This window comes from Carettochelys insculpta, chromosome 12 (assembly GCF_033958435.1).
Source record: "Carettochelys insculpta isolate YL-2023 chromosome 12, ASM3395843v1, whole genome shotgun sequence".
In the NCBI taxonomy this organism is placed as follows: Eukaryota; Metazoa; Chordata; order Testudines; family Carettochelyidae; genus Carettochelys; species Carettochelys insculpta.
In genome coordinates, this window is record NC_134148.1 from 37,835,606 (window position 1) to 37,860,130 (window position 24,525).

The 24,525-nt window shown below is 44.4% G+C and overlaps 1 protein-coding gene across 1 annotated transcript in view; it reads right to left on the reverse strand.

Moving 5' to 3' along the window:
* Positions 1–24,525, reverse strand: part of ADAMTS17 (ADAM metallopeptidase with thrombospondin type 1 motif 17) — a 231,869-nt gene that overhangs the window by 16,569 nt on the left and 190,775 nt on the right. Inside the window, exons 17-18 of the mRNA XM_075006587.1 lie at positions 21,937–22,141; positions 14,192–14,344 (exon numbers count right to left, since the gene is read on the reverse strand). Of these exons, the coding sequence (XP_074862688.1) occupies positions 14,192–14,344; positions 21,937–22,141 (358 nt within the window). The remainder of the gene's footprint in view (positions 1–14,191; positions 14,345–21,936; positions 22,142–24,525) is intronic.

Sequence of the window (24,525 nt, forward strand, 5' to 3'; positions counted from 1 at the left end):
TGTTGGAAATCATATCCCACCTCCAAAAATCCCACGGGATGACACTGCATTAGGGTGTGCTCCACTTGATGGAATACTAATCATTATGGCTTTGAAACTGATAACACTCTTACTGCTTTATTACTACTACTTTGTATTACAGTAGCATCTATTATTATTAGTTTGTATTACTGTAGGGTCTAGGAGCCCTAGTCATGAACTTGGATCACAATGGACTAGGTGCTGCACAAACAAAGACCAAAGGAACAGCTCGTGCCCTAAGACGCTTACAATCGAAGTGTAAGACAAGAGAAAACAGATGGACACAGACACACTGACAGAAGAGTACAAGCGAACAATGAGAAAGTGATGGCCAGCTTGGTGAGCTTTGGACTCAGCACCTTGACAGGTGATAGGGCCCCTCTGTTCTACCAAGTGTGCAAGACCAAAACAAAAAAACAAAAAACCAAACCAAACCCCAACCCCCCAAAAGTCTATTCTGTGCAACAGACTGTTTGCAGTGTCAACAGAGAAGCCAGGCAAAGAGTGAGAGAGGAACAAAGTGGCATAGAGAAGTGGCTTCATTTGCTCAAGGTCAGACAGTAGGTCAGCAGCACAGTCAGGAACAGAAGCCAGGTCTCCTAACTGCTAGATCAGTGCCCTGCATACTAACTCATGTTGCCTCCCTATTGTCTCCTGTGCTTCTACTTTCTTTCCAAAGACAAGGGGTGACAACCTGGTCCCTTTAAAGTTAATGGTAAAATTCCATCGCCTTCACCAGGGCCAGCACTTCACCAAAGAAAGCCAAGGTTAGGGAGAAGGTGTTTTTGTACTTTTAGCATTGCTCTGTTACTCGCCTGAGAGCTGCATTTTCACAGGCACTCCAAAACCACCACTAAAACCTAAGGCTCAGTTTTGCACATGTACATTTTGCCTAGAATATTTGTCAATGTTCAGTGTGCAATGTCTCAAGCTTCTTTACTGCAAAATACATTCATGCGTTCATTAATTACTTCTGCTGTGATGCTCACCATCATCCTATCAAGGAACCTCTGAGAGGTAAGTAAGAGTTACTGCTCCTGCTGTTGAAGAAACTGAGGCACAAAAAGATCCAAGGCCACAAAGGAAGTTGGTGGCAGAGGTGGGAACACAGTCAGCCTCTCTTTCTCCTTTGAGTTACATCTTTATAGCAAAAATATCAAATGTCTTCACCCAAGAAAGCTCATGACCTAGTAAATTTGTTCGTTTTGAAGGCTATATCTACACAGCAAAGTTATTCCAAAATAAATTTGTGAGCACCTAAACTATGCACATGCTATTTTGAAATAAATTCAAAACAGTGGGCACGTTATTCCACATTTTGTAAACCTCATTGCAGGAGGAATAGTGAGTTTGAAATAGCGATTTCGAAATAGGCACTGTTGAGACACAAAATAGTGTTATTTCGAAATAAGCCACAATGGCGTCCAATGGCACTATTTCAAAATAGGCACTGTGTGGCTGGACATGCTATTTCAAAATAAGTGAGTGTTATTTTGAAATGCATTCTTGTGTGTAGTTGAGACCATCCAGTCTCATCCCTGCTGAAGGTCATGGGGATACCATGGAAGGAAGAACATTGCCTAAAGAGGTGGTGGATTCTCCATCCCTCGAGGTTTTTAAGTCCCGCCTTGACAAGGTCCTGGCTGGGATGACTTAGTGGGGGTTGATCCTGCTTGAAGCAGGGGGCTGGACTACATGACCTCCCGAGGTCCCTTCCAGCCCTTGGATTCTGTGAACACACCTTATCAATTTTGTCTTTAAACCTCAAATTACCAGGACTAAGAAAGATGCTAAAGCTGCCTTTGTCTACAACAACGTAATCAGTTGTACAAATCTCATAGAGCTGGCAGGAGCCTTGGGAGGTCATCAAGCCCAGTACCCTGCCCTTTTGGCAGGACCAAGCACCATCCCTGGCAGATTTCTTTTTGGTTAATCTATTTGCCCCAGACCCCTAAATGGCCTCCTCCAGGATTGGAGTCACAATCCTAGGTTTAGCAGACTAGTACTCAACCCACTGGGCTGGCCCTTGTACTTGTCAGCAGGATGGTCACAGTTGACATTTCCTTGGCTCAGATCATTATCTGACTGCCCTCCCCACACAGTCCATTATGCTTTTGGAGGGATGTTTTTCTAAGGCTTAAATATCTTGCAGACACTGACAATGAGACCCCGATGAAAGACGAGCAAGTTCCCCAGTTACCCGACAGACAGCTCAGACATCAGTCAGCACTTTAGCCCATGAGGCAAGCCCATGCATGGAAGATTGTGGGAACCACCACTCAAACACAGCTCTTAAGTCCACATCTGAGTTCTAGCAATCAGTTAAAAGCAATGTCTTGGAGGAAGCCAGCATTTCTGGGAGCATGTGCCCTCATCTCTGACCCCCACTCCCCCCGAAGCAGGGGCGATGTGTGGGGAGCACACAGGTTGCCAGATGCACCCCCAGCATCCAGCCACCTCCCCAGACTCACCGTCAGTGAGTGCACCACTTTCGCTGAGTGTGGGGGTGGTCCTGCCTCTCCCCAGGAGCAGCACGGCCCTAGAGCCGCTTCCTGACTGGTGTTGCTTTTGGGCTTGCACTGCTCTGGAGGGTGGTGGAGGGTATTGCTACTGCAGTCAACAGCAGTGGAGCAGTGCTTCTGGAAGAAGCAGCAGGAGGGGGCGGAGCAGGAGAGGGCTTGGGGAGAGAAGGATAGCTCCCCCTGTCCCCGGAAGTCCCATCACCAGTCATACGTCCCTGAAGTGTAAGTAGATTAGCACCTTCCTGGGGCTGGCTACAAAACATGCCCAATGCCTTGGCAAGACAGAACTTTGCAGTGGCAGAAGAAACATGGACATGCGGTGTGTGCGCCAATCAGTGCCCTACGCCCTGTGCACTCAGGCAAAATCTATCTACACTACCGCAGAAAGTCCACGCAATGTCTGCAGCTCCAGCTCCACGAAGAACCTAGCTGGAGCAGATGTACTCGAGGTTGGAGTCAACGGGAGAGTCTCTCCCATCAACTTCCAATGCTCTTCTCAGCCGGGGTAGAGTAACAGGGTGGCAGGAGGATGATCTGTGGTCAGTTTGGCAGGTCTGCACTGGATATCAGAGTATCAGTGCCCACAGTAGTACAGATGCTGACTTTGAATTGAACATAAATCCCTGAAGAGGATCGGTGCCTCCTTCCCCGTGACCACATTGGACTGTGTGCAGAGAAAGGCTTTGTCTACTTAGAAACTGGCACCAGGTTAGCTTCAGATATATTTTTAAACTTGCACAAATCTGTGTGTAGATGCCCTTATTTTGGGCTAAGAGTGGCTCACTTCATAGATGCATAGAAGGGACTGGAAGGGTCTTATCTATCTTCCCCCTGCCAAGGTGCAGGATTTCATGCCAGCTGCATGCAGGAAAGCATCATAAAAGAGTATCCAGTAAACTAAGGAGTCAGGACACAGTGAGTAGGAAGAAAGTCCATTCTCAGTTCCACTGACAGCAAAAGAGAGAAAAATCACCAAGGCCACGTCTACACTCGCCCCCTCCTTTTGGAAGGGGGATGGTAATGAGCAAGTTGGGAAGATGCTAACAAGGTGCTGCTATGAATATGCAGCATCCCATTAGCATTAAGGCAGCCGCGTGCGATTTGAGAGGAAGAAGGGGCTTTCAAAGTCCCAGTGGTCCTTTTGAAAGGTCCCTGTCTACATGTGTGGTGCGCGGTTCCTGGCAGCCTCATTAGCATCTTACCAACTCGCTCATTACCACACCCCTTCTGAAAGGAAGGGGCTAGCGTAGATGTGGCCCAACAGTCCTGGAGTACCATCATGTCTGAACACCAATCCCTGTTAGTTTGTATAGGCAAAAACAAGGAGAAATCATGTGGCACCTTATAGACTAACAGATTTATTGGAGCACAAGCTTTTCATGGGCAAAGACCTGCTTCGTCAGATGCAATGTGCATTTCACATAGGGACGCAGATCCCTATGTGAAAAGCTCCACTTTCATGCCAAAAGCCTCAACGCAAGGAACCCACTGGGATTTCTGCATTGTAAACTAAATCCACTTCACTATGAAGGTGGAGATGGGCAAAGTCAGTGATGATTTCTGCTTTGAAAAACCAAAGCTACAGCTGTCTGATAGCCGTATTCCACTCCCGCCCCCAAATGAAGCAGAGTAGAAGACGATGGGTTAAACTTGTCCCTGTGTAAAATGGTTCCTTTCTACTCTCTGAACTGCTGCAGCCAGCATTCCATCCTCCCTTCTGTGCGCTCATTCTGCAGCCAGCAATCCCCTCCTGCCAGGGAAACCTTCATTGGTGTAAAGCTGATACATCCAGGTTTGTGCCAGCTGCTCCCAGCCCTCTGGCACGTGGGGTTATCTGATTACAGGAAGGGTTGTGGCTTGAGTGTCTGTGACTGCTGGCCGGTAGAACTGTCTGTAGGGAACTATTAGTATTCGCATAACTTAGGATAGCCCTTGGGGTTGAGAACTAGGCTTTGCGATGTTACGCAGGAGGCTGAGCTGGCACCTGGTCAGTCCCAGGACTGGGGAATTGGAAAGCTGGCTAAGAATCACATTCTCTCCCCACAGCTGGGTCTTACGCAGCAATCACATCCACGCCATATCAATTTCTATGTTTTACATGCAGATTGGGACAGCCAACTAGCAGGAGCAGACACTTCAATGGCCAAATTTCCAGCATCAGCTTCTGTTCAACTATTTTGCATGTGCAAACTGCAATATGCGCCTGCAAACTTGTGTGCAATAACAGCCACATTTGTGCACCCACCCAAAACTGGGCATGAGCCCACTTCTGCAGGGACATTGGTTGTATGTGCAGAAATGGGTTGCCAGCTGCAACACTTGGCTTAAGATCTCAATAACTGTCCACCCCGACAATTTTCTATCTAGAAGTGAGAACTGAAGAAGAAAAGTTCTTTTCCCCAGTGATTCTGACCTTTATCAGGAATCAACAAGCTGCCTGTGGTTTATTATAAACAGATGTCAGGTCAAACTGTAAGTATGCAATGAATCCGTCAGAAAGGACAGTCTGCTTTTCCAGTCACAAGAGCTTTGACTATCCCTCCTAACCCGCAGCTGTGCTTGAATTGATCTTCTTATCCTATAATGTGAGTTATTCATGAAGGGCAAGGGGAATGGGATTTTCTGAGGTTCCCAATCACCTGTAACAAGAAAACACGTCTGACCCTGGAATTTGGAAGAAAGAATTGCTTGTGCAGGAGTCACGAAGAAAAATGACTCTTTGTGTACTGTGCTCTGTTTCCTTTAGAGAATGCAATTTACTGTAAATAACTGCCAATATACCTCACTTGCAATTAGAAAGTACTTGTGGCAGTGCAGGGGCTGGGGGCCAGAGCCCCTGCAGGCCACATGGCAGTGGGGGACAGGAGGCTGCCGTCAGGCTGGGTGCCAGGGCTCTTGTCTGCCCTGCAGCAGCACAGGGGGTGGGGTGGAAGTTGGAGCTCCTGCCTGCCCCATGGCAGAGGCTGGCTGGAGCCCTGTGGCAGCCCCTCGGAGTCTGGGCTGAGGCCAAAGTCCCAGGGAGAGAGGCTGGACTGCAGGGCTGTCTGTGGAGAAGCCCTAGACCTCCCCTTGCCTGGCAAATTCTCTTGTTCGGGATCTGACAGTTCCCAAGCATCTCAGATAACGGAGGTGCAACCTGTAGAAAAACAGATTCTTCCTCCATTTCAGACAATCTCTTGGGATGAGTCTCTGTAATCAGCAATTCATAGGCTGGGAAAAGGACTGTGAAGAAATTGGGAATTGTTGATTTCCAGGGATGACAGCTGGCTCTAGGTAATTTTTCAAAAGTGCTTTCTTGTTGATATTATTTGGCAGCAAGCAAACTTTACCATCATATTTTGCCAAGGAGCTTCCTACTAGGGCTCTATCATTTGTCCCAAACAGAAGGGAATCCAGGGGGCCCTTGTGCCCATTGTGGTGCCTGCCAGCCAGATGTTTGAAATAGGAAGTGGTAAAAGAATGTTTCTTCCCCAAATCTCTTTCCCACTTGGCTTGGATATTTGCATTCATCCCGAGAACTTGGCCCTTACTGTGCAAAACCCAAAGGCCTTGCAAAACACAGTAGGTCGGAGTCTGGTCTCAGTTATACTGATGCAAATCTGGAGTAATGCACTGATTAAATTAAATTGTAACTGAGAGCATCATTTGACCCACTACATTGAGTGAGGTCCTTGGGTTTTGACTGACAGATTGTAAGGAACCATTATAGTTGAGTACTCTGGTCACACACCATCAACAACCAAGACCTCTGGCAACTGAAGCCTGGTCTACACTAGGGAACAAAGTTGATCCCAGATACACAATTCTAGATATGCCATTAGCATAGCTAGAATCAACATATCAGAATCGACTTTCTGCCCTAGAATAGATCAGGGCTCTTCAGGCTCATGCTGACATTCCTTACTCCATGTGACAGCATGGAGTACCAGGGTGGATGGCCAACCCCATAGCGATTGATTTTGTCGCATCTTCACACAGGTGGCAAAATTGATCTCTGGCAGATTGATTGCGGCACGTCAGACACCGGCTAAGTGCAGACATACCCGGACTCACCAACTTCCTGCTGAAGAGGAAATCAGGAAGAGAAGATGGAGATGGATTGGACATACCCTCAGAAAACCAACCACCAACATCACAAGGGAAGCCTTAAGTTGGAACCCACAAGGGAAAAGGAAAAGAGGGTGCCCAAGAAACACCTGGCATAGAGACCTGAAGGAAGACACTAAAAAGATGGGATACACCTGTCAGAACTTGAAAAGATCACCTAGGACAGGGGACACTGGCGAATAGCCATCCATGGCCTATGCTCCAAGCTGTAGGAGTGGAAGAGACTTACTACTAGTACTCTGGACTTACATCAGTGTAAATGAGATCAGAGTACAATCCGTCTGCACCTTTCCCCGTTTAAAAGACTTTTTTCAGGAGACTTTGAAATAAGGGATAGTAATACGCTAGCTTGCTGCCTGGGGACAATAAACGGCATGCCTAAACGCTGCACTTACCCCAAAAAGACCTTTAATAATATCCATACTAACATTTGTTTGCCTCCCCTCCTCATTCTGGCTTCCAGGATATAACCCTGTTGACTGTGACTGGGAGCCCAGAACTGCTTTGATTGTGCTTTTGTCCCCCATACTAAGACACCATTCACAAGACAGAAACAGGAAACGTCAAGATGTATGAACTGGTGAAACAAGTCAGAACTGAAAAAAAACAAGATAAGTGAATTGCTCTCTCACTCTTTGTTAGTTGCTAGCTCCAGTTCTACCCCAAAAGAGCCCAAAGGCCAGCTACGGAAAAGGAGCTTGAAAAAAATATGCTACAATTTCTGGTTTTGTACATGAGTGAACTTCCTGCTTCTTCATGACCAGACTTGGAAGGAAGGGAACACTTGAGGTTTGTTGGCACTGGGGTCAACGCAAAATGATCCTGAGAAGTCAGAAATGCATCACTATATCACTCATGATTGGACCCCAGACGCTAGGTCAAGGCCAAAGTCCTTTAAGAGCAACCTAACACATGCAAACAGGATAAATCATGCACCTTACTCAACTTTACGGAAAGTGGTGCAGGTAACAATAGATTCTGTATATTAACTGCTCGCTTCCTCTAAAAGAGTGCTGTAATTTAACCCTTACTATATTTAATTAGCAACATATTTTAAGCCATGGTAGTTCATCAATATATTTGCTGCTATAAAGAATTAACTACTGTACCACTGGAATAACTAGCGGATTACAATAATTTTTTTTTAAAATCTCTGGCTTAGAGTACAGTGCTGGGGAAATGAGCAACTTTGATCCTTTCCTTTAAGCAGCACAGTTAACAACCAAGAAGACATACTAATTTAATAGCCACTGATAAAGCATTTAAGAAGCCAGAGTTTTCAGCCAATACAGAACTGCTTCAAAGTACCCAAGTGATAGCATCTAAATGAAATGCACGTTTATCTGAATGCTACCTGACTGAACAACATCAGCAGACACAACCAGTATAGATAAGTGGATTTCCATATGGATAAATAGAGTGGATAGGGGAGGGTTTGAGCAGGTTCTTATATGTATCATCTTTAGCTCATATGGAAAAACATACAATGAATTTTAACTCTGAAGAACGCAGGTTACAGATAAAGATTTAAAATTCTATGTGAACATTTTCTCGGGGTCTTTCAGTATGCTGTGTCTAGCATGTCCACCCTTTGGATGATAGGATGTGTGGGACACAGCATGCTTTCATTTATGCTTTGTACAGTACTGACTACCTCATTACAGCTAAAAATAAAAATAACAATAACATTATGCTAAGGAGCTGGTGCAAGCAAGGCTAATTCTGTGCACAAATTAAGAAGCTGACTAGTGTTAATGATACATATTGACCACACTGAATACCTACTTTGTGATTACAATGGATCCTCTGTAACCAGGAAGCAACTGCAGAGTGAACTAAACATGTCAAAAGTATGCATGCACAGGACACTTGGAATAGGGCATTATGGTGTATTGCAAATATGGGAAAAGTTAGGGACAAAGTTCTGTTCCCGGCCGTAAGCCAGAAGCAATGGCACTGCATAGTAGACATGTTCTCATGAACTGGGAATAAGGGGACTTCGAAGTAGGCGGCGTCCTTTCGAAAAGGAGCCCCGTCTGGACGCGCCGCGCGGCGGCAAGGAGCGTCAATTTTGAAGCGCGGCTGCCGCCCGCATGCTAATGAAGCGCTGAATATGCATTTCAGCGCTTCATTAGTAAACTTCGAAATGGCCATTTGCATGGCCATTTCGAAGTTTGGGGCACGTGTAGACGTAGACGATGAGTGCAGACACTGGTAATGTATAAAAACCTAGTAGCACTATAGCTTAAGGTTTTATATCGTCATCCATCCCCATTGTATCTAAACTCACCTGGAAACAGGAAGACACACAACACAAACATGAGTCATATTGAGCTATGGTACCCCTTGCTCATCTCACCCAGCCGTTATTTTCTGTCCCTTGTGCTCTGTCATGTCTGATTTTGACTGTAAGATCCTTACAGCCATGATCTGTCTTTTCATTTATGAGCTCTATGTACTCTAGGGATGCTGCTCTGCAAATAATAAAAAGAATAGTTTGCCCCTCACCACACATATACCTATCCTATTTGGTAAGGTCTGTCTAGACTTTATTCCTTTTATGACATTTTGTCTCTTCTTATGTTTCCCATGATGGGGTCTGAAAGCCTAATCTTCACTGTTTGGATAAGGGCTGGATTAGAGCCATTGTATTAATGTGGGCTGTTTTGCCTGTGAAAAAAACCCAATACTGTTTTCTAATCTTAGAATAATGACTAGTGGTCATTAATTCCTCCCCGCCAAATGCTCCCAACAAAAGAGTGAAAATGCATAATTAAATCATTTTACGAAGTTGTTGAATGTGCTGAGGTTAATTCATATTACAGGTTGAACCTCTCTAATCCAGAACTGTCTTGTCTGGCAAACTCTGTAATCCACCATGATTTTAGTTAGCCAGACAACCACTTATCATGGATGTGGCCAAGTTTCCAGTGGTCCCATAAAGGCTACGTCTACACGTGCAGCCAACATCGAAATAGTCTATTTCGATGAATAACGTCTACACGTCCTCCAGGGCCAGCAACGTCGATGTTCAACTTCGACGTTGCTCAGCCCAACATCGAAATAGGCGCAGCGAGGGAACGTCTACACACAAAGTAGCACACATCGAAATAGGGATGCCAGGCACAGCTGCAGACAGGGTCACAGGGCAGACTCAACAGCAAGCCGCTCCCTTAAAGGGCCCCTCCCAGACACAGTTGCACTAAACAACACAAGATACACAGAGCTGAGAACTGGTTGCAGACCCTGTGCCTGCAGCATAGATCCCCAGCTGCCGCAGAAGCAGCCAGAAGCCCTGGGCTAAGGGCTGCTGCCCACGGTGACCATAGAGCCCCGCAGGGGCTGGAGAGAGAACATCTCTCAACCCCCCAGCTGATGGCCGCCATGGAGGACCCAGCAATTTCGACGTTGCGGGACGCGGATTGTCTACACGGTCCCTACTTCGACGTTGAACGTCGAAGTAGGGCGCTATTCCTATCTCCTCATGAGGTTAGCGACTTCGACGTCTCGCCGCCTAACGTCGAAGTTAACTTCGAAATAGCGCCCAACGCGTGTAGACGCGACGGGCGCTATTTCGAAGTTGGTGCCGCTACTTCGAAGTAGCGTGCACGTGTAGACGCAGCTAAAGTGTCTTGCCACCAGTCCTGGCTCTCAGTGTTCTGTGTTATTTAGCTATAATTTACCATTAAATGTCTTCTAAGAGCCCAGTCAGCAGTGAAAGTGTTGGTAATGTGCTAAAAATATTGACTTCCCATCGTCTGGCAAATTCTCTAGTCTGGCATCGATTAGGTACCAGACAAGAGAGGTTCAGCCTGTTGTATAAAAGTTTTCATCTTAGGGAGTGTGAAATTCTTTCACAGCAATTTATGTGATAACAGTGTATCACAGTAGGGTTTCAATTCAATGTATAGAATTTGTGGAGTTCACTATGTTCTACTGCTCCCAAACTTCTGGTCTCCAACCAAGGACAGGACTCCAAAGGAGTCAATTATAGCACTACCAGCAGGATGGAGTAGGCTGTACGATGGCTTTAGTGGCTCTGGATCACTGAAATCCATGTAACTGATACATTCACAACAATTTCATGTTCCCCATTATAAAAAGAATCCTAGTCAATTCTTACTCTGAAATAATTTCAAAAATGTTATTGCACCTGTTAATACACTGGGGACAGTTTATTTTGGCCAGTTCTCCTGAGTGCAGCATGCCAGGTTGTGAATAAAACAATGTTCAATTCTGTAAATATCCTGTGATATAAATTTTTGTCTCTGTATAAATATGGACTTATTGCACATTGCAGGTTCTTGATTCATTCTCCAGCATTGGGATTCACGTACAATTGCCACCTGGGGAGATCTATTTACGATATTTTTATTCCTGATTGCCATCTAAAGAATGCTACAGCAGGAAAGCCAAGTTGCCTGTGATGGGCCCCTGTTTCACTGGAGTGTGATCAATAACAACAAGAATTAAATTTGCATTTTTGGAAAGCAAAATGAACCTACTGTATCCCAATGGTTTCAGTGCATGCCACACATTCCTGAACACAAAGTAGGCTGTGTGTTTAAAGAAGAGGATGGTTACAGATGTAAGGAATGTGCCAGTAGGAACGCAATGCTGCTGAAGGCTGGGAGGAATGTATCTCCCAGAGATCACTTGCATGAGAATGCAAAGGTATACATATGTGATACCTTGCAAACAAAGCCTGATGGGTAGCAAGGAAGCAATGACTTTTTGTAAACACATTGTTGTACAATAACAATTTATGCTAACACTCAGTATAAGAATTGTGAAATCGCACCAATGCTCCAAGTCATTGTGGGGGACAGGGCAGTCATCATAACTGCATAAGACATGGATTACACAGGGCTCCCCTGGTTTAAAGCATTATAAGGCAGAAAGGGGAGGGTATGGGTTGAACCAGCTAGCTGAGTGCGTTGGCCCTGTCTAAGCCTTGGCCATATAGTTATAACCCTGGTTTGATTAGCCCTCCCCACCTGTTAAAAGATAGAGCTGGATATTAGTGTTTGTATTGTGTATGAGACTCTACTTTGGTAGATGCTGTGAGCGGAAATCACAGCACTCTGCCTCAGGCCAAACTCACAGAAGTGGAAGGATGGTGTGACCAGCAGACAGCTGGTAGGAGGAGTGGTGGATGGATGGTGTGCCCGGCAGCTGGCCAGTAGGAGGAGCGGTGGATGGACGGTAGGAGTGGTGGATGGATGGCACAACTGGTGGATGGCTGGTAGGAGCAGCAGATGGAGGGATGGCGTGACCGGCGGACAGCTGGTAGGAGGAGCAGTGGACAGATGGATGGCCTGACTGGCGGATGGCCAGTAGGAGCAAGCAGAACACTGGACCAGAGCAAAGGTGGCATTGTCTCAGGTTCCATGAGGGAATGCATGAGCGTGAGGTGTCAGGGTCCGCATGGATTGGACCAAGTTGTAAATGGGGCATTTGAAGTGGGGGTGTGGAGAAAGTTGGGTGTGTGGATTGGCTGTTTACAGCATTGGACTGGTGAGCCTGAGAGGCCAAGGACATTGCTCAATCCATTTGAGCTGGGACAGTTACTTGAGGATTGGTTATGAACTTGGGAGACATGGGGTGTCTGGGGTAGGGGTAGTACCTTTGACTCTCCGGCAGCTGTGCCTTTTCAGGCGCACGGAAGCACTGCCACCCACAACAATACCTCCCAACACCATGGCGGAGACCGTGTGTGTGTGGCACACAGACAACCCTTGAGGGCTGGAAGTCCACCTCAAAATGGGCCACACTTGCCTCCATTCAGGATCCCATTACTGTACTTTGCAGCTGCCACATTTCTACCACCACCTGCAACTGTTAGTGCTGGATGATATATTTCTAAAATATCCAACTGGTTCTGCTGATTTTGCCATTGGCTCAGCTCAGACAATGGAAACAGACCTTCTCTGTCCTGTCTCAAAGCTGCCATGTTTGCATTGTGAATATAGAAAAATTATTTACCTTTTCCCATAATACAAGAACTAGGAGACACCAAATGAAATTGATGGGTAGTAGGTTCAAAACTAATAAAAGGAAATTTTTCTTCACACAGCGCACAGTCAACCTGTGGAACTCCTTGCCCGAGGAGGCTGTGAAGGCCAGGACTCTAGTAGGGTTTAAAAAAGAGCTCGATAAATTTTTGCAGGTTAGGTCCACAAATGGCTATTAGCCAGGGGTAAAGTATGGTGCCCTAGCCTTCAGTACAAGGGCAGGAGATGGATGGCAGGAGATAAATCACTTGATCATTGTCTTCTGTTCTCCTTCTCTGGGGCACCTGGCATTGGCCACTGTCGGCAGACGGGATACTGGGCTGGATGGACCTTTGGTCTGGCCCAGTATGGCCATTCTTATGTTCTTATGTCAGTGCTGTGACAGAGTGTTTGAATTCCTGTAGTCATTTCATGGATGTTCAATAAAGAATCCACAAACATACTTCTATTTCCTATTCAAGAGTATAATTAAAAACCAATGACTTTTAAATATGGGATTCAAACTTCCCATATCAGCACTATGTGCTGAGTAAATCCACATCCAAGGCTGCGTCTACACGTGCACGCTACTTCGAAGTAGCGGCAGTAACTTCGAAATAGCGCCCGTCACGTCTACACGTGTTGGGCGCTATTTCGAAGTTGAAATCGACGTTAGGCGGCGAGACGTCGAAGTCACTAACCCCATGAGCGGATGGGAATAGCGCCCTACTTCGACGTTCAACATCGAAGTAGGGACGTGTAGACGATCCGCGTCCCGCAACATCGAAATAGCGGGGTCCTCCATGGCGGCCATCAGCTGGGGGGTTGAGAGATACTCTCTCTCCAGCCCTTGTGGGGCTCTGTGGTCACCGTGGGCAGCAGCCCTTAGCCCAGGGCTTCTGGCTGCTGCTGCTGCAGCTGGGGGTCCGTGCTGCATATACAGGGTCTGCAACTAGTTGTTGGCTCTGTGTATCTTGCACTGTTTAATGAAAGTGTGTCTGGGAGGGGCCCTTTAAGGGAGCGGCTTGCTGTTGAGTCCGCCCCGTGACCCTGTCTGCAGCTGTGCCTGGCTCCCTTATTTCGATGTGTGCTACTTTGCCGTGTAGACGTTCCCTCGTTGTGCCTATTTCGATGTTGGGCTGAGCAACGTCGAAGTTGAACATCGACGTTGCCGGCCCTGGAGGACGTGTAGATGTTATTCATCCAAATAGCCTATTTCGATGTCGCAACATCGAAATAAGCTATTTCGAAGTTGGGTGCACGTGTAGACGTAGCCCAAGGGTTATTCAAAAGGTTTGTAACTCAGAGGCACTGAGAAGGGAGAGCAAAGTCTGCTCTACAGCCATAGCTGAGAGCCAGCTGGCTTTTCACTCAGACTGCAGAGACAGATGGCTTTAGCCCCTAAGGTTGCAGGTTCAATCCCTCCTGCCAATGACCACTTGCTCTACAAGTGGGGGCCCATCCCAGTGTCTCTGCATTACAGGTGGATTCCTTGACCTGATAGTCTAGTCAATTACAGTGCAAAAACCACGCAGAGATCACCATTACCTTGGACCAATCCCCCGTTTTCCACTCGTAACAGCCTGTGTGATCCTCACACTCCTCTTCCTCTTTCGGCCTGGTGGCTGCATCGCACTTCCCTTGAGAATTCGTGCACGTTACTGTTCTCTTGTGGGTTCCCCTGCCGCAGTCTGCTGAGCACTGCAAAACAAAAGGCATTACCCTCAATTGCTGCATGACAGAACCCTGCAGAATGGGATCCTGACTCCTGACCAAGGTTCTCTGATAACAGAGGTCACTACCCTCTTAGCTGATTGTCACTATTGTTGCTGAAGCAGAGTTGAGGGACCCAGGAAAAACAAGTTTCAAGAAAAAAATTTAATATTTAAAGTGTTTTGTCATTTTGAAGCATTTTTTGTTCCATTATTTTAGCTATCTTAATAATTTCCCCTTACTTAATTTTAACATGATCTAAACGACCATGGCTATGTCTCATTTACCAAAACGATGAAAATAAAAATGTAATGAAAACTTTGATTTGTTTCAGTAAATTTTTAAAAAAGGGAAGAAATCTGAAAAAATATGGAAAAACCTTTCAGAAAAATGGCATTTATTTTGTAAACTAAAATATCTTTTATTTGAAAAATTTCAACCAGTTCCAAACAGGAGTCAGTCAGGAGGAACGTGGTGATTTAACCCCTTTATTTAAGAGATTTTTATCAACACTGAAAATGGACAATCACGTCAGTGTACACAACAGGGAAGCTTCTGCATTCTTCAATTTTGCATGACTATGTAATAAGCTATTCTAAAATCACAGTGGCACCAACTCAGTCTTTTTGGATGCATGGTGGGATTTGCAAAGTCTTATGGAATACCTGCTCATCAAATCGCAACTCAGGTGCTTGTTCAATGCAGCTAATGAACACATTGCACTGTACTTTTGAGTCTGTTCATTGTGCTTTTTCATAATTATCTTCTGAACAAATGACAAACACATGCATCTCTTTCCCATTTGTTTAACAATGGCTTCGCCTGCCAGGTTATGGCAATGTAAGCTAATCACACAGTACACACAACCCAAAGCAGGTATTGTGCCAGTATATTTCCATTTACCCACTTCCACCCCACAGTTTATGATCAGTTCAAAACTACATCTCACAAACTACAATTACATGCACACAGACGTCAGAATCATCAGCAGGGCTCAAAGACAGGCTTTTTAGCATCAAGACCACACTGCCCTCCCACTTGAGCTAAGGGAATAATTCTTTAGCTGTGAGAAAGCAGCAGACTTATAGTTGCTGGGAACAGCAACTAGAAGGGACAGGATGATAAGTCCCAGGCCAATGTAAGTGGGCATCGATGATCCCTTTTAAGTTCTTGAGTTGGATTCTGCCAGGGCTGTTATGCACACACGAATATGAGAGCATCACTTTGCCACCCAAGTTGAAGGAAGGTGGGAAGTTTTGTTTTGCCAGTGAGTTTCCCAGGACCTCACAGCCTCCCTCCAGGACAAACATTAGAAGAGGGCAGGGTGGTGTCACAATTGCAAGAGGGAGAAACATTGCTTTATATCAGCACTTTTTCAACAAAGGGACAATGGAACTGGTTGCATTGTCAAACCCATCTAAATTTTACCAATGTACAGAAGCATGTATGTTCTGCTTGCTTCCTGCTTTCCTGCCAGTGCTATGGTTACAAGACAGTTTGAATGGAAAGTCCGCTGGGTACAGGTGGGTAGAAATGATATACATAGCAACAGAGATAAGAACTAACCCTCTCGAGTGTTGAGTTCTCCCCCTCAGGGATCAGCGAGGAAGAGACAGTTAACTTGACACTGAATGAACAGTAGAGATACAAAATACCCTGTGAGGTCTTTTAAGCATATTCCAAGACGCTTCTCCTTTCAGGGGGTCTCTGTTGGAAACAAGCATCAACTTGATATGCTACAGCAAATGGACAAATCTCAGCATGTCTGTCTCACTGTCTTAAAAATACAGTCTAGGAAGTTTTGACCTGCTGGCCTTGTTAAGGACATGAATGACAAGTGTTTATGAGCTGGCATGCTAACAGACATGCCTTTAAATACTTCACAGCAAACTACAAAGCGACTTCTTTAAAATCTGGGAAGCCTTCCATTTAATTTACTGTGTGCTGCTCATTGCGTGACCTCCTTATGGAAGTTATGTCTTTATAATGAACACAATCATACAATTCCACAAACCACTGGGATGAATTCTTTCAGGCTGTGGAGGAGAACTCTGTAAGCTGCAATGCCAGACTCCTTAAAGCTCTTACCAACTTCCCTGAGCTCTCCAGCTGTATTTCTCTAGGCTCTATCGACTAACTCCTTGTGGTACAGAATTTCCTGAACTATCAAGTGAGGTTCCTGACTGAGGTATAAGACTTTGTAAGGTGACAAGATGAACTCATCCGAGGTGCTGGGTCTTATTGTTTTTAATCCCTTAAATCATTCAGTTTGCTAAAAATGAGGCCAGGAAAAGTAGAAGGATTCCTTACAATGTAAACATCTTGCAGTGGCTTTACAAACACTGTGGGAAAAAAACACCAAGCATTCATTTGCATGAGCTTTCAGTCATTCACAAACCCGCACAATATTTGCTCTCCCATAGGTGACAAACCACTTTTTGAAAAACAGATTCCACTCCAGGACCAGACTGTGTGTCACGGTACTACCACTGGTAACAGTCCCACTGCTTCATTAACAAATTCATTCTTCTGCTCAACTGCTCTGGCCATCACGATTTGTTTTTTTTTGTTTTTAATACACAGGTTTTACGGAGGCTACAGAAAACATTTACAACCGATGAACGTTCAGATTACACCAGATGGCCCGATACATCTCTAATTTATTAAAAAATGACCTGATCAAAATCTGAAAAGGTTTTACAAAGAACTGAGACAAAAGCCAAGAGACAATGCCATCAACAAATGTTGTGAAGACCCTGATTCCATGGAAGCAGGCCCTGGCCATTGTGTCACCCCAGCTCAGTTATCAAGGAGTTCACAGATTCGGATGGGCCAGATTCCAGGACCTGCTTTCCTGACTAGCCAGATGGTCTTGACCCTAATTGGATGGTAGCCACACACAAACTTCTGGCTTCTCTTTCTGGCCTTGCCTAAGCAACAAGCGTTTGCCTGGTAGTTGCTATTTGGACCCTTTTGTTTTGTCAGAGAGTTTGCACTGACCGCACAACCCCTTTATGTTACCCACCTTGCTGCCCCATCAGATCCAGCCTTATGATCTCACCAGTCTCTGCTAGGTGCTTCTGGGTGTCTTCCTTTGTATTGGATCTCCTGGCTACTGGACCATTTGCATTAACTTTGCCCCCTTATCTTGGCTGTACTTTGGCCTGCCTGACCACTGGGCATTACACATGTCTTAGCAGAACCTAATACACTTGATTTTTCTTTAAATTCTATCTCAGCTCCTAAACAGTAAAAACTTTCACCTCGTGTAACACTCTTTATTTTTGGTCATTAAAAATGGGTTGAGCAAGACTTCAAATAATTCCAAGTGCTTGGCATTAAGAAGGAAACAATTTCTTTTTTTCCACAGTGAAGACTGCCTTGGATTCAGCTTTGAGAATGTATTTTTCTCATTGGACACCAGACCTAATCTCACACTTTATTCATTTTTTTCTTTACAGCCAAAAGAACAACATAATTCATGCGAAAATCAGTTTATAAAATGATATCACCATTGTGATATTGTATTTTTTACCCACAACCTCAGTTTCAAATGTTTAGGATTTAATTGCTTTCCTGCCAAGAAAGGTTTATGGGTATAAAATGTGCTCAGACCAACACAATACAAAGCTGTCTTTCCTGAGTCAAAATGAACCATATGATTGCAGAAGCATGTCTTGAAAAAGAAGGAACTTCAAAAAACAACGGGTTGGCAATGATTATTCTAGATCCCAAAACTCTGGAGAAAAACATTAAAGGAAAAATAAATCTCTCATTTTCACATAATTTTAAAAAATACAGCGTTGTCATGAAGCTGTTTAGTTGACTTTTGCACTGATGAATCCCTTATGTATCTCAAATTACACTCATTTAACAAAGGCAAGATGCAAACTCTGTTCTAAATGGGAAGAGGATTGGCAACCAAAGACCACACACAACCGGTTATGAGCACTGCCCATCTGAAATAGGCAAGAGTTTCAGGAAGCCACAGTGACAACACTACCATCACAAACAAGTGCTTCTATAAATGCAGCAGATCCAGAAACAGGCCTCACTTCAGAAACAAAAAGAAGAGACAATCTGAAATGATGAAGTATGGAAGAGTTATAAAACATTTCAAAATCCCTAAAACTCTGCTTCATTCATAAGGGAATGGGAAAAAAGATGAAAAGATTAGGAAGAACAAGTTTCAGGCACTAGCATCTTGCTGAACTTTACATACATACTGTCCTGGAACTTTAGAATACCACCTCTTTTACTGGAGACTTCCTGACTACAAATGAATAGCGCGTTGTCCTTGTTAAAAACCCTCTGTCCCTGTAACGCAGCTCCGATCCTGAAGTTCTATGAGTGTAAACACAGTTGTGAGAACATTATTTTCCCAAAGTTATTTGATATTGTAACTTAAAAAAAAAAAAAAAGAACAAAACAAGCAGTAAGCACTGCAAAATAGGGATGAGAAATAGGCATCATATCGCCCATCAGCTGGACCTAACTGGTCATACAACCATTTTGGAGCTATGCCTGTGAAACCATGAGAGCAATGCTAAAGGGGAAATGAATCTGTTATCATCTAAGATGCATCTAGCAGGTATTATGTCAACACTAACAGTGGAGTCATGTTGGGAATATTAATGATTGCCAGGAAACATATGTTGGCCAACTTGGCTGAGGGCCTTGCTGGAGAAAATGAGATGATGAAGCAAACTACCATGCAGCTTTGCAGGCCAGATATTAGCGAAGAACACTGGGAACAACAGATTCAACCAACAGAGAGGCTTGTGCCAGTGAATGAGGAGCGGCCTCTCTGCAACCACCAGCCCTCCTGTCTCATTCCTGAAAACTTGTTGATTGTTAGGTAGCCGTTGTAAGGCATTTCAATCACAGCAGACTTTATTAAAGAGGGCAAAGTCAGCACTTAGCAAGTAATCGATTAATACAACAAACACCCTCCCACCTCTTGCCCAACAGCTACATCACTCTGTACCAGGTAAACGCTGTATGCATATATACACATCTCACTTCTGGTACCTTGGTACGCACTGAAGACTACATGCTCAGAAATTGGTGCACACAAAGCTGAAGGTTCAATTTCAGAAGTTGGACTGAGGCCTGCTTGAAATGTGACCCTACGGGCTAGATCAGTGGTTCCCAACCTTTTCACTAGTGTGGACCCCCAGTCCCCTTCCCCAAATTGTTCATGGACTCCCATTAAAGCCAATCCTAGCCACTACGTACCCTTCATTAAATGAAACAGGATACCCCAACAGATTTGCAGACAGCTATTAACAACATTATTGGAAGATATTTAAAAATAATAATTGATTCTAACTTTGCAATTTATTTACAACTCGCTTCTATGATCATTCTTATTTCTGTTTTTCCCCATGGACCCCCTGCAATACCCTCATGGACCCGTAGGCGTCTGTGGACCCCAGATTGGGAACAACTGGGCTGGACCATATCCTGCTACTGATTTGGACATAAGCCTCAACTACTATCCACTGACATCTGCCAAGATATCTGTGCTGGTGTCTGATACATTGGAAATCAATACAGGATTGTCAAACTTCTTGTTTGATATCACAGAATCCTGGGGCTGGAAGACACTGGAGGAGGACATCAAGCCCAGTCCTCTGCTCAAAGCAGGACCAAACCCAACTAAATCACCCCAGCCAAGGCTCTGTCAAGCTGGGACTTAAAGATCTCTAGGGAGATGATTCTACCACCTCTCCAGGTAACCCATTCCACCACTTCACTACTCTCCTAGTGAAATAATTTTTACTAATATCCAACCTCAACATCCTCCAACGCAACTACCCCAGCCCAAAAATAAGTCACATCCTAAGCCTATCCCTCAAGGTATGATCTACACAGCAAATGAAGGTGGGAGCAGGCAGGCATCTCTGAACCTTCTTATCCAGCCAGAGCAGGTGACAAGGAAGCTATGGACATGGTGCCATGAACTTTGGTGCAGGCTGGCAACCCAGCACACACCCAGAGGGCTTGCACTGGAGTTGTTTAGGATTCTTTGAATTCTGCAAATATTGTTTCTGTTCTTTATTCACTACTCATGTTGCAAAGCTGGTTATTTTGCTACTGAATTCTAAGGAACAGGAGGGGGTTTTATTGGACATGCATTTCTTTCATATCAATTCTCCTTTAAGGCTGCAGCATCAAGAATGGTTTTTACTACTTCATTAGGGCTACGTCTATACTACGAAATAAAGATGAATTTACTAAGGTCGACCTTGTAACACTAGATTTTATAAAGTTGAAGCTGAGTGTCTGCACCTGCTCACAAAGTTGACTTAGCGCATCCCCATTAACTCATCAAAGGTCCACTGTTGTACCAGGGCATTGTGGGAACCTACCCAAGGGTATCTCAGCCCTGTTGAATTCTGTTTTTTTTTTTTGATGATGTGTTATAGGAAAAAAAAATGCCCCACAAGTGGCTGAGGGTGTGTGATGTCTTCTTCCCAGACTGCATTGCTCTCATTTTCCCCCCGCTGTTGAAAACCAATGGCCATTTTTCACAAGTCTCTTTCCACAATGAGATAAATTGTTTGAGTCATCCGCATTACAGAATGCATGCTAGCCTCGTAGTGTGTGGGAGGGCTAGCCTGCCAGGTTAGACATTTTATAGACATTTTAGTTCAAGGCAAAGTCACTTCTCTACATTGTTAGACTCCAACAGGCTAGTAGAGTGCTTATAACCCTCTACAACACATACTACCCACATCTGTGACTTGGTTGCAAATCTAGTAATAAGTTATTAACCATTTGCAAACTTTTCATAAGTGCACCAGTTTTCCTAAGTATAGTATCCTACAGGCTGGAATTAGAAAACTCCTGCAACACAAAACTCTTTTGACAAAGGACTTACCAGATATTAATTTCAAAATATAATTGATCTGAGTAAAAAGGCCTGTTGTGCTGGTAGAACTCCACATGGTCCTCCTTGGTGGTCTTGATTGCAGATTGGAAAGATAAAAACCTAGCTGTATTGGTGTGTACTACCCCACTAATCATAGGTATGGAAAACATTGCTCAGCACCAGTGTTCCCTATAACCTGAGAACTTGGGCAGACACCCAGAAGAGATTCAAATACTGCTCAGCTGATTAGCAGAGTGTCTACGACCAGCAGCATGTTTTTCTACTGGTGGTGCACATAACACTTCTCAGTGCATGTAACAAAATTTATTCTACACAAGGATGGAAAAAATTAGAGGGAACATTGCTTGGGACCAATGTTTCCGCTAACCTTTTCTACCCGTGTGTGGAACAATTCTCTGGGTACTGAGGCATGTAGTAACGTGCACCACCCAAAGAAATACAAAACCCAACTGTGGGCTCTCTGTTAATCCGCTGGGTGTCATCCGAATTTCTCCTGAGTGGCCACACAAGCACCCAGCTTACAGGGAACAATACTCAGCACCATACAGCTCTTCTGCATTTGTATTCATACTAATTGGTCACACTCCTGTAAGGTTCTGGGCGCTCGAGCTTCGATCCACCCAACCACGGAAGCAAGGGCTGGATAGAGTGCTCTGGTTTTCCCCTCACAACCCATTCTTACCTTGGACCACTCCGATGCCTCCCAGATAGAAAGGCAGTCCTGGCCTTCACAGCTTTGTACTGGAGTGGGTTTGTTGCCAAGGCAATAGAGGTCTCTGGTGTTCACATAGGTGCCATTCTGCAACTGATAAACACAAGTCACTTCCCGGTGCTGGATGCCTCGCTCACAGGTGGCAGAGCAAGCGCTCCAATGGCCTGCCACCCACCTGTTAAGAAAACAAAGAAGAAACATAAGCTTGACATGGTGGAATCCTGTGCTGGGTTCTTCCCTTGGGAACGCTGACTACAAGCCTCCTGTTCTAGGCCTGTGAAGTTTGTGTCGGCTGGTGTGCAAGAGCTGCAGACTGACCATGTGCCTTCTTGGGCTCTATTGTGCAGAGACTGCCTTGAAGACAGTGATTCTAATTTATGCAGGATCACATTGTTTGCACTCTCTTGTCTCTGGCTAGGAAAAAGCTACAGGGCACCCTGGCCAATAATGCTGCCTTAGAACAGCACCCAAGCAAACTGTTGGTGTCTCTGTGTCACTTGTAGAACATCTTTTCACATTTAATGTACACACTCCACTTTCCACCGCTCTGCAATAAGGACACACTTGCTGTTTTGAAGTTCAAGGCATCTGTGATCCTTAAAAATGGTGGCAAAATAACAAGTTATTTCTTATTGGCAAACCCAACTATAACCAATCAGACAAGGTTCAAGCTGTCTTTAAAAATACAAGATTACACTTCTAATTAAGAGCTCTCATGATACTGATTTTAAGCTCTCCTCTGTGGTTTGAATGTTCCAGTTTGGACGATATTGCTTCTTTGAGTCCTTTTGTTTTCTGTCTGGGAAGAATCTGGTTTAGAAGGTGGTCAGGAGGGAGGTTTTTTTTCAGTACATACGTAGCATCTATCTTACAGCTCCCTACAGTCTGTCAATGAGGATGATGTTCTCTGTAATTACAGGAATTCCTGGACAAAGCGAAGGACTAAAATAATAACTCTGTGCATAAGCACAGGAAAGTGATCATCTTTGCTCCTCTGGGAAGCTAGCCTTCAAAGCTATTATTTAGGCCTGTCATCTAGATTAGCATCCTTAATCAAATGAGTCTTTCCCTTGTCATGTGGTCCTGTGTTACTTAGTGCTGGCTGTGGCTCAGAGGGTAAGACACATTCTCAAAGGCAAAAAAAAATCACCTTGGGAGAAAGGATTTCTTTTTGATGAATGCTCCTATAGGTGAAGAAGGCAACACAAGTGTCTAGTTAAGAGACATTCTTGAAAACAGGCTGTTTGAAGGTTTGTGACTCATAAGGGAATTAACAATTAAAAAAATTGAATGTTACTGTTTGGGGGAGACAGATCACAAAATGCAAAAATATAACTACCTTGTGTAATTGTCATGAATTCATCCGCAGTTTGTTACCATTGCTAACATGGTGCTACTATGCATCACATCTGCAGCTGAGCCAGATGTGAGAAGAGCGGGACAGGATGGGCTACATGGTCACAGATTTGCCAGCCATCCTGTGCACAACTGAGCGTACATTTGTGTGTGTAAAAGCAACTGACTGTATGGAAAGGGAAGGGTTTGCTTTCTTCGTTTAAAGTAGCCACCACATTAGGAATGACTGTCCTAAATCTCCCAGAAGCACTGCACTCTCACTGTCATCTGTACATGCTGGCAAAGAAAGATGAAAAACAGATTGACAGCGAAGGAGAAAGGCAAAGATTAAAAAATAAATTCTTGGCAGAAGCTGCTCTAAATTGCCTTCTTTGTAGGATGGGCAGCATGTGTCCTGCCAGGTATTCCTGAAATGTCCTAAACAGTCAGAGGATGACCATCTTCTAAGGGAGAGAAAGGAGTTCCTAACAGTGTTCTCCTCTGACAAGGAGTTGAAAGTGCTTTATTTCTCTTCTGTCAGTGACTGGAGCAAGAGTAGAAATACAAAGGACTCGATCCTTATTAATAAGGTAATTGATCAAACAGGAAGACTGCGACCAGTTTCCTGCTGGTTAAGGGAATGTGCAGGACTCAGTTAGCATAACCATTATTGGCAAAAGTCTTCCCAATAAATAATGTGTATATTTGTAACTATATCAATCATCTTACATCTTTAAAAGTAAATTAGAAACCAGACATGTTTCCTTTGCTACAGTTATAAGATCCAATAAACACACCTCTCTGCACCTTAAGGAGAGTCTTTTTTATTTAAGTATTTGCTTGTCAACACAAAAATAAATCACATGCTCTAACTTCTAACAATCATGCAAGCCCTATATAATTAAGCCAGCTGTGTATATCAAATATAGCCTTTGGCTTCCAATCATGTTATAAACTTGTAACATGATTTCAGGGATTGTTTAACACTGCAACACTTTTAAATGCATTTTTTCCCCTCCCAGGTGCTAACCTATCTTCAGTTCAAAATGTGAGGGCTACAGACAGTCACAGGAGACCCTCTAACCCAGTTCCCATTAAGGACTGAATTGTTTATGTGACACAAACTCATTGTTTTCACAATCCCAGGGATGGTCTTGTCGATGGGGTTTTTCATTAAGAGTACCAGAAATAAGGCTTGAGAGCTGGGTGCTCAAATCGAATGGT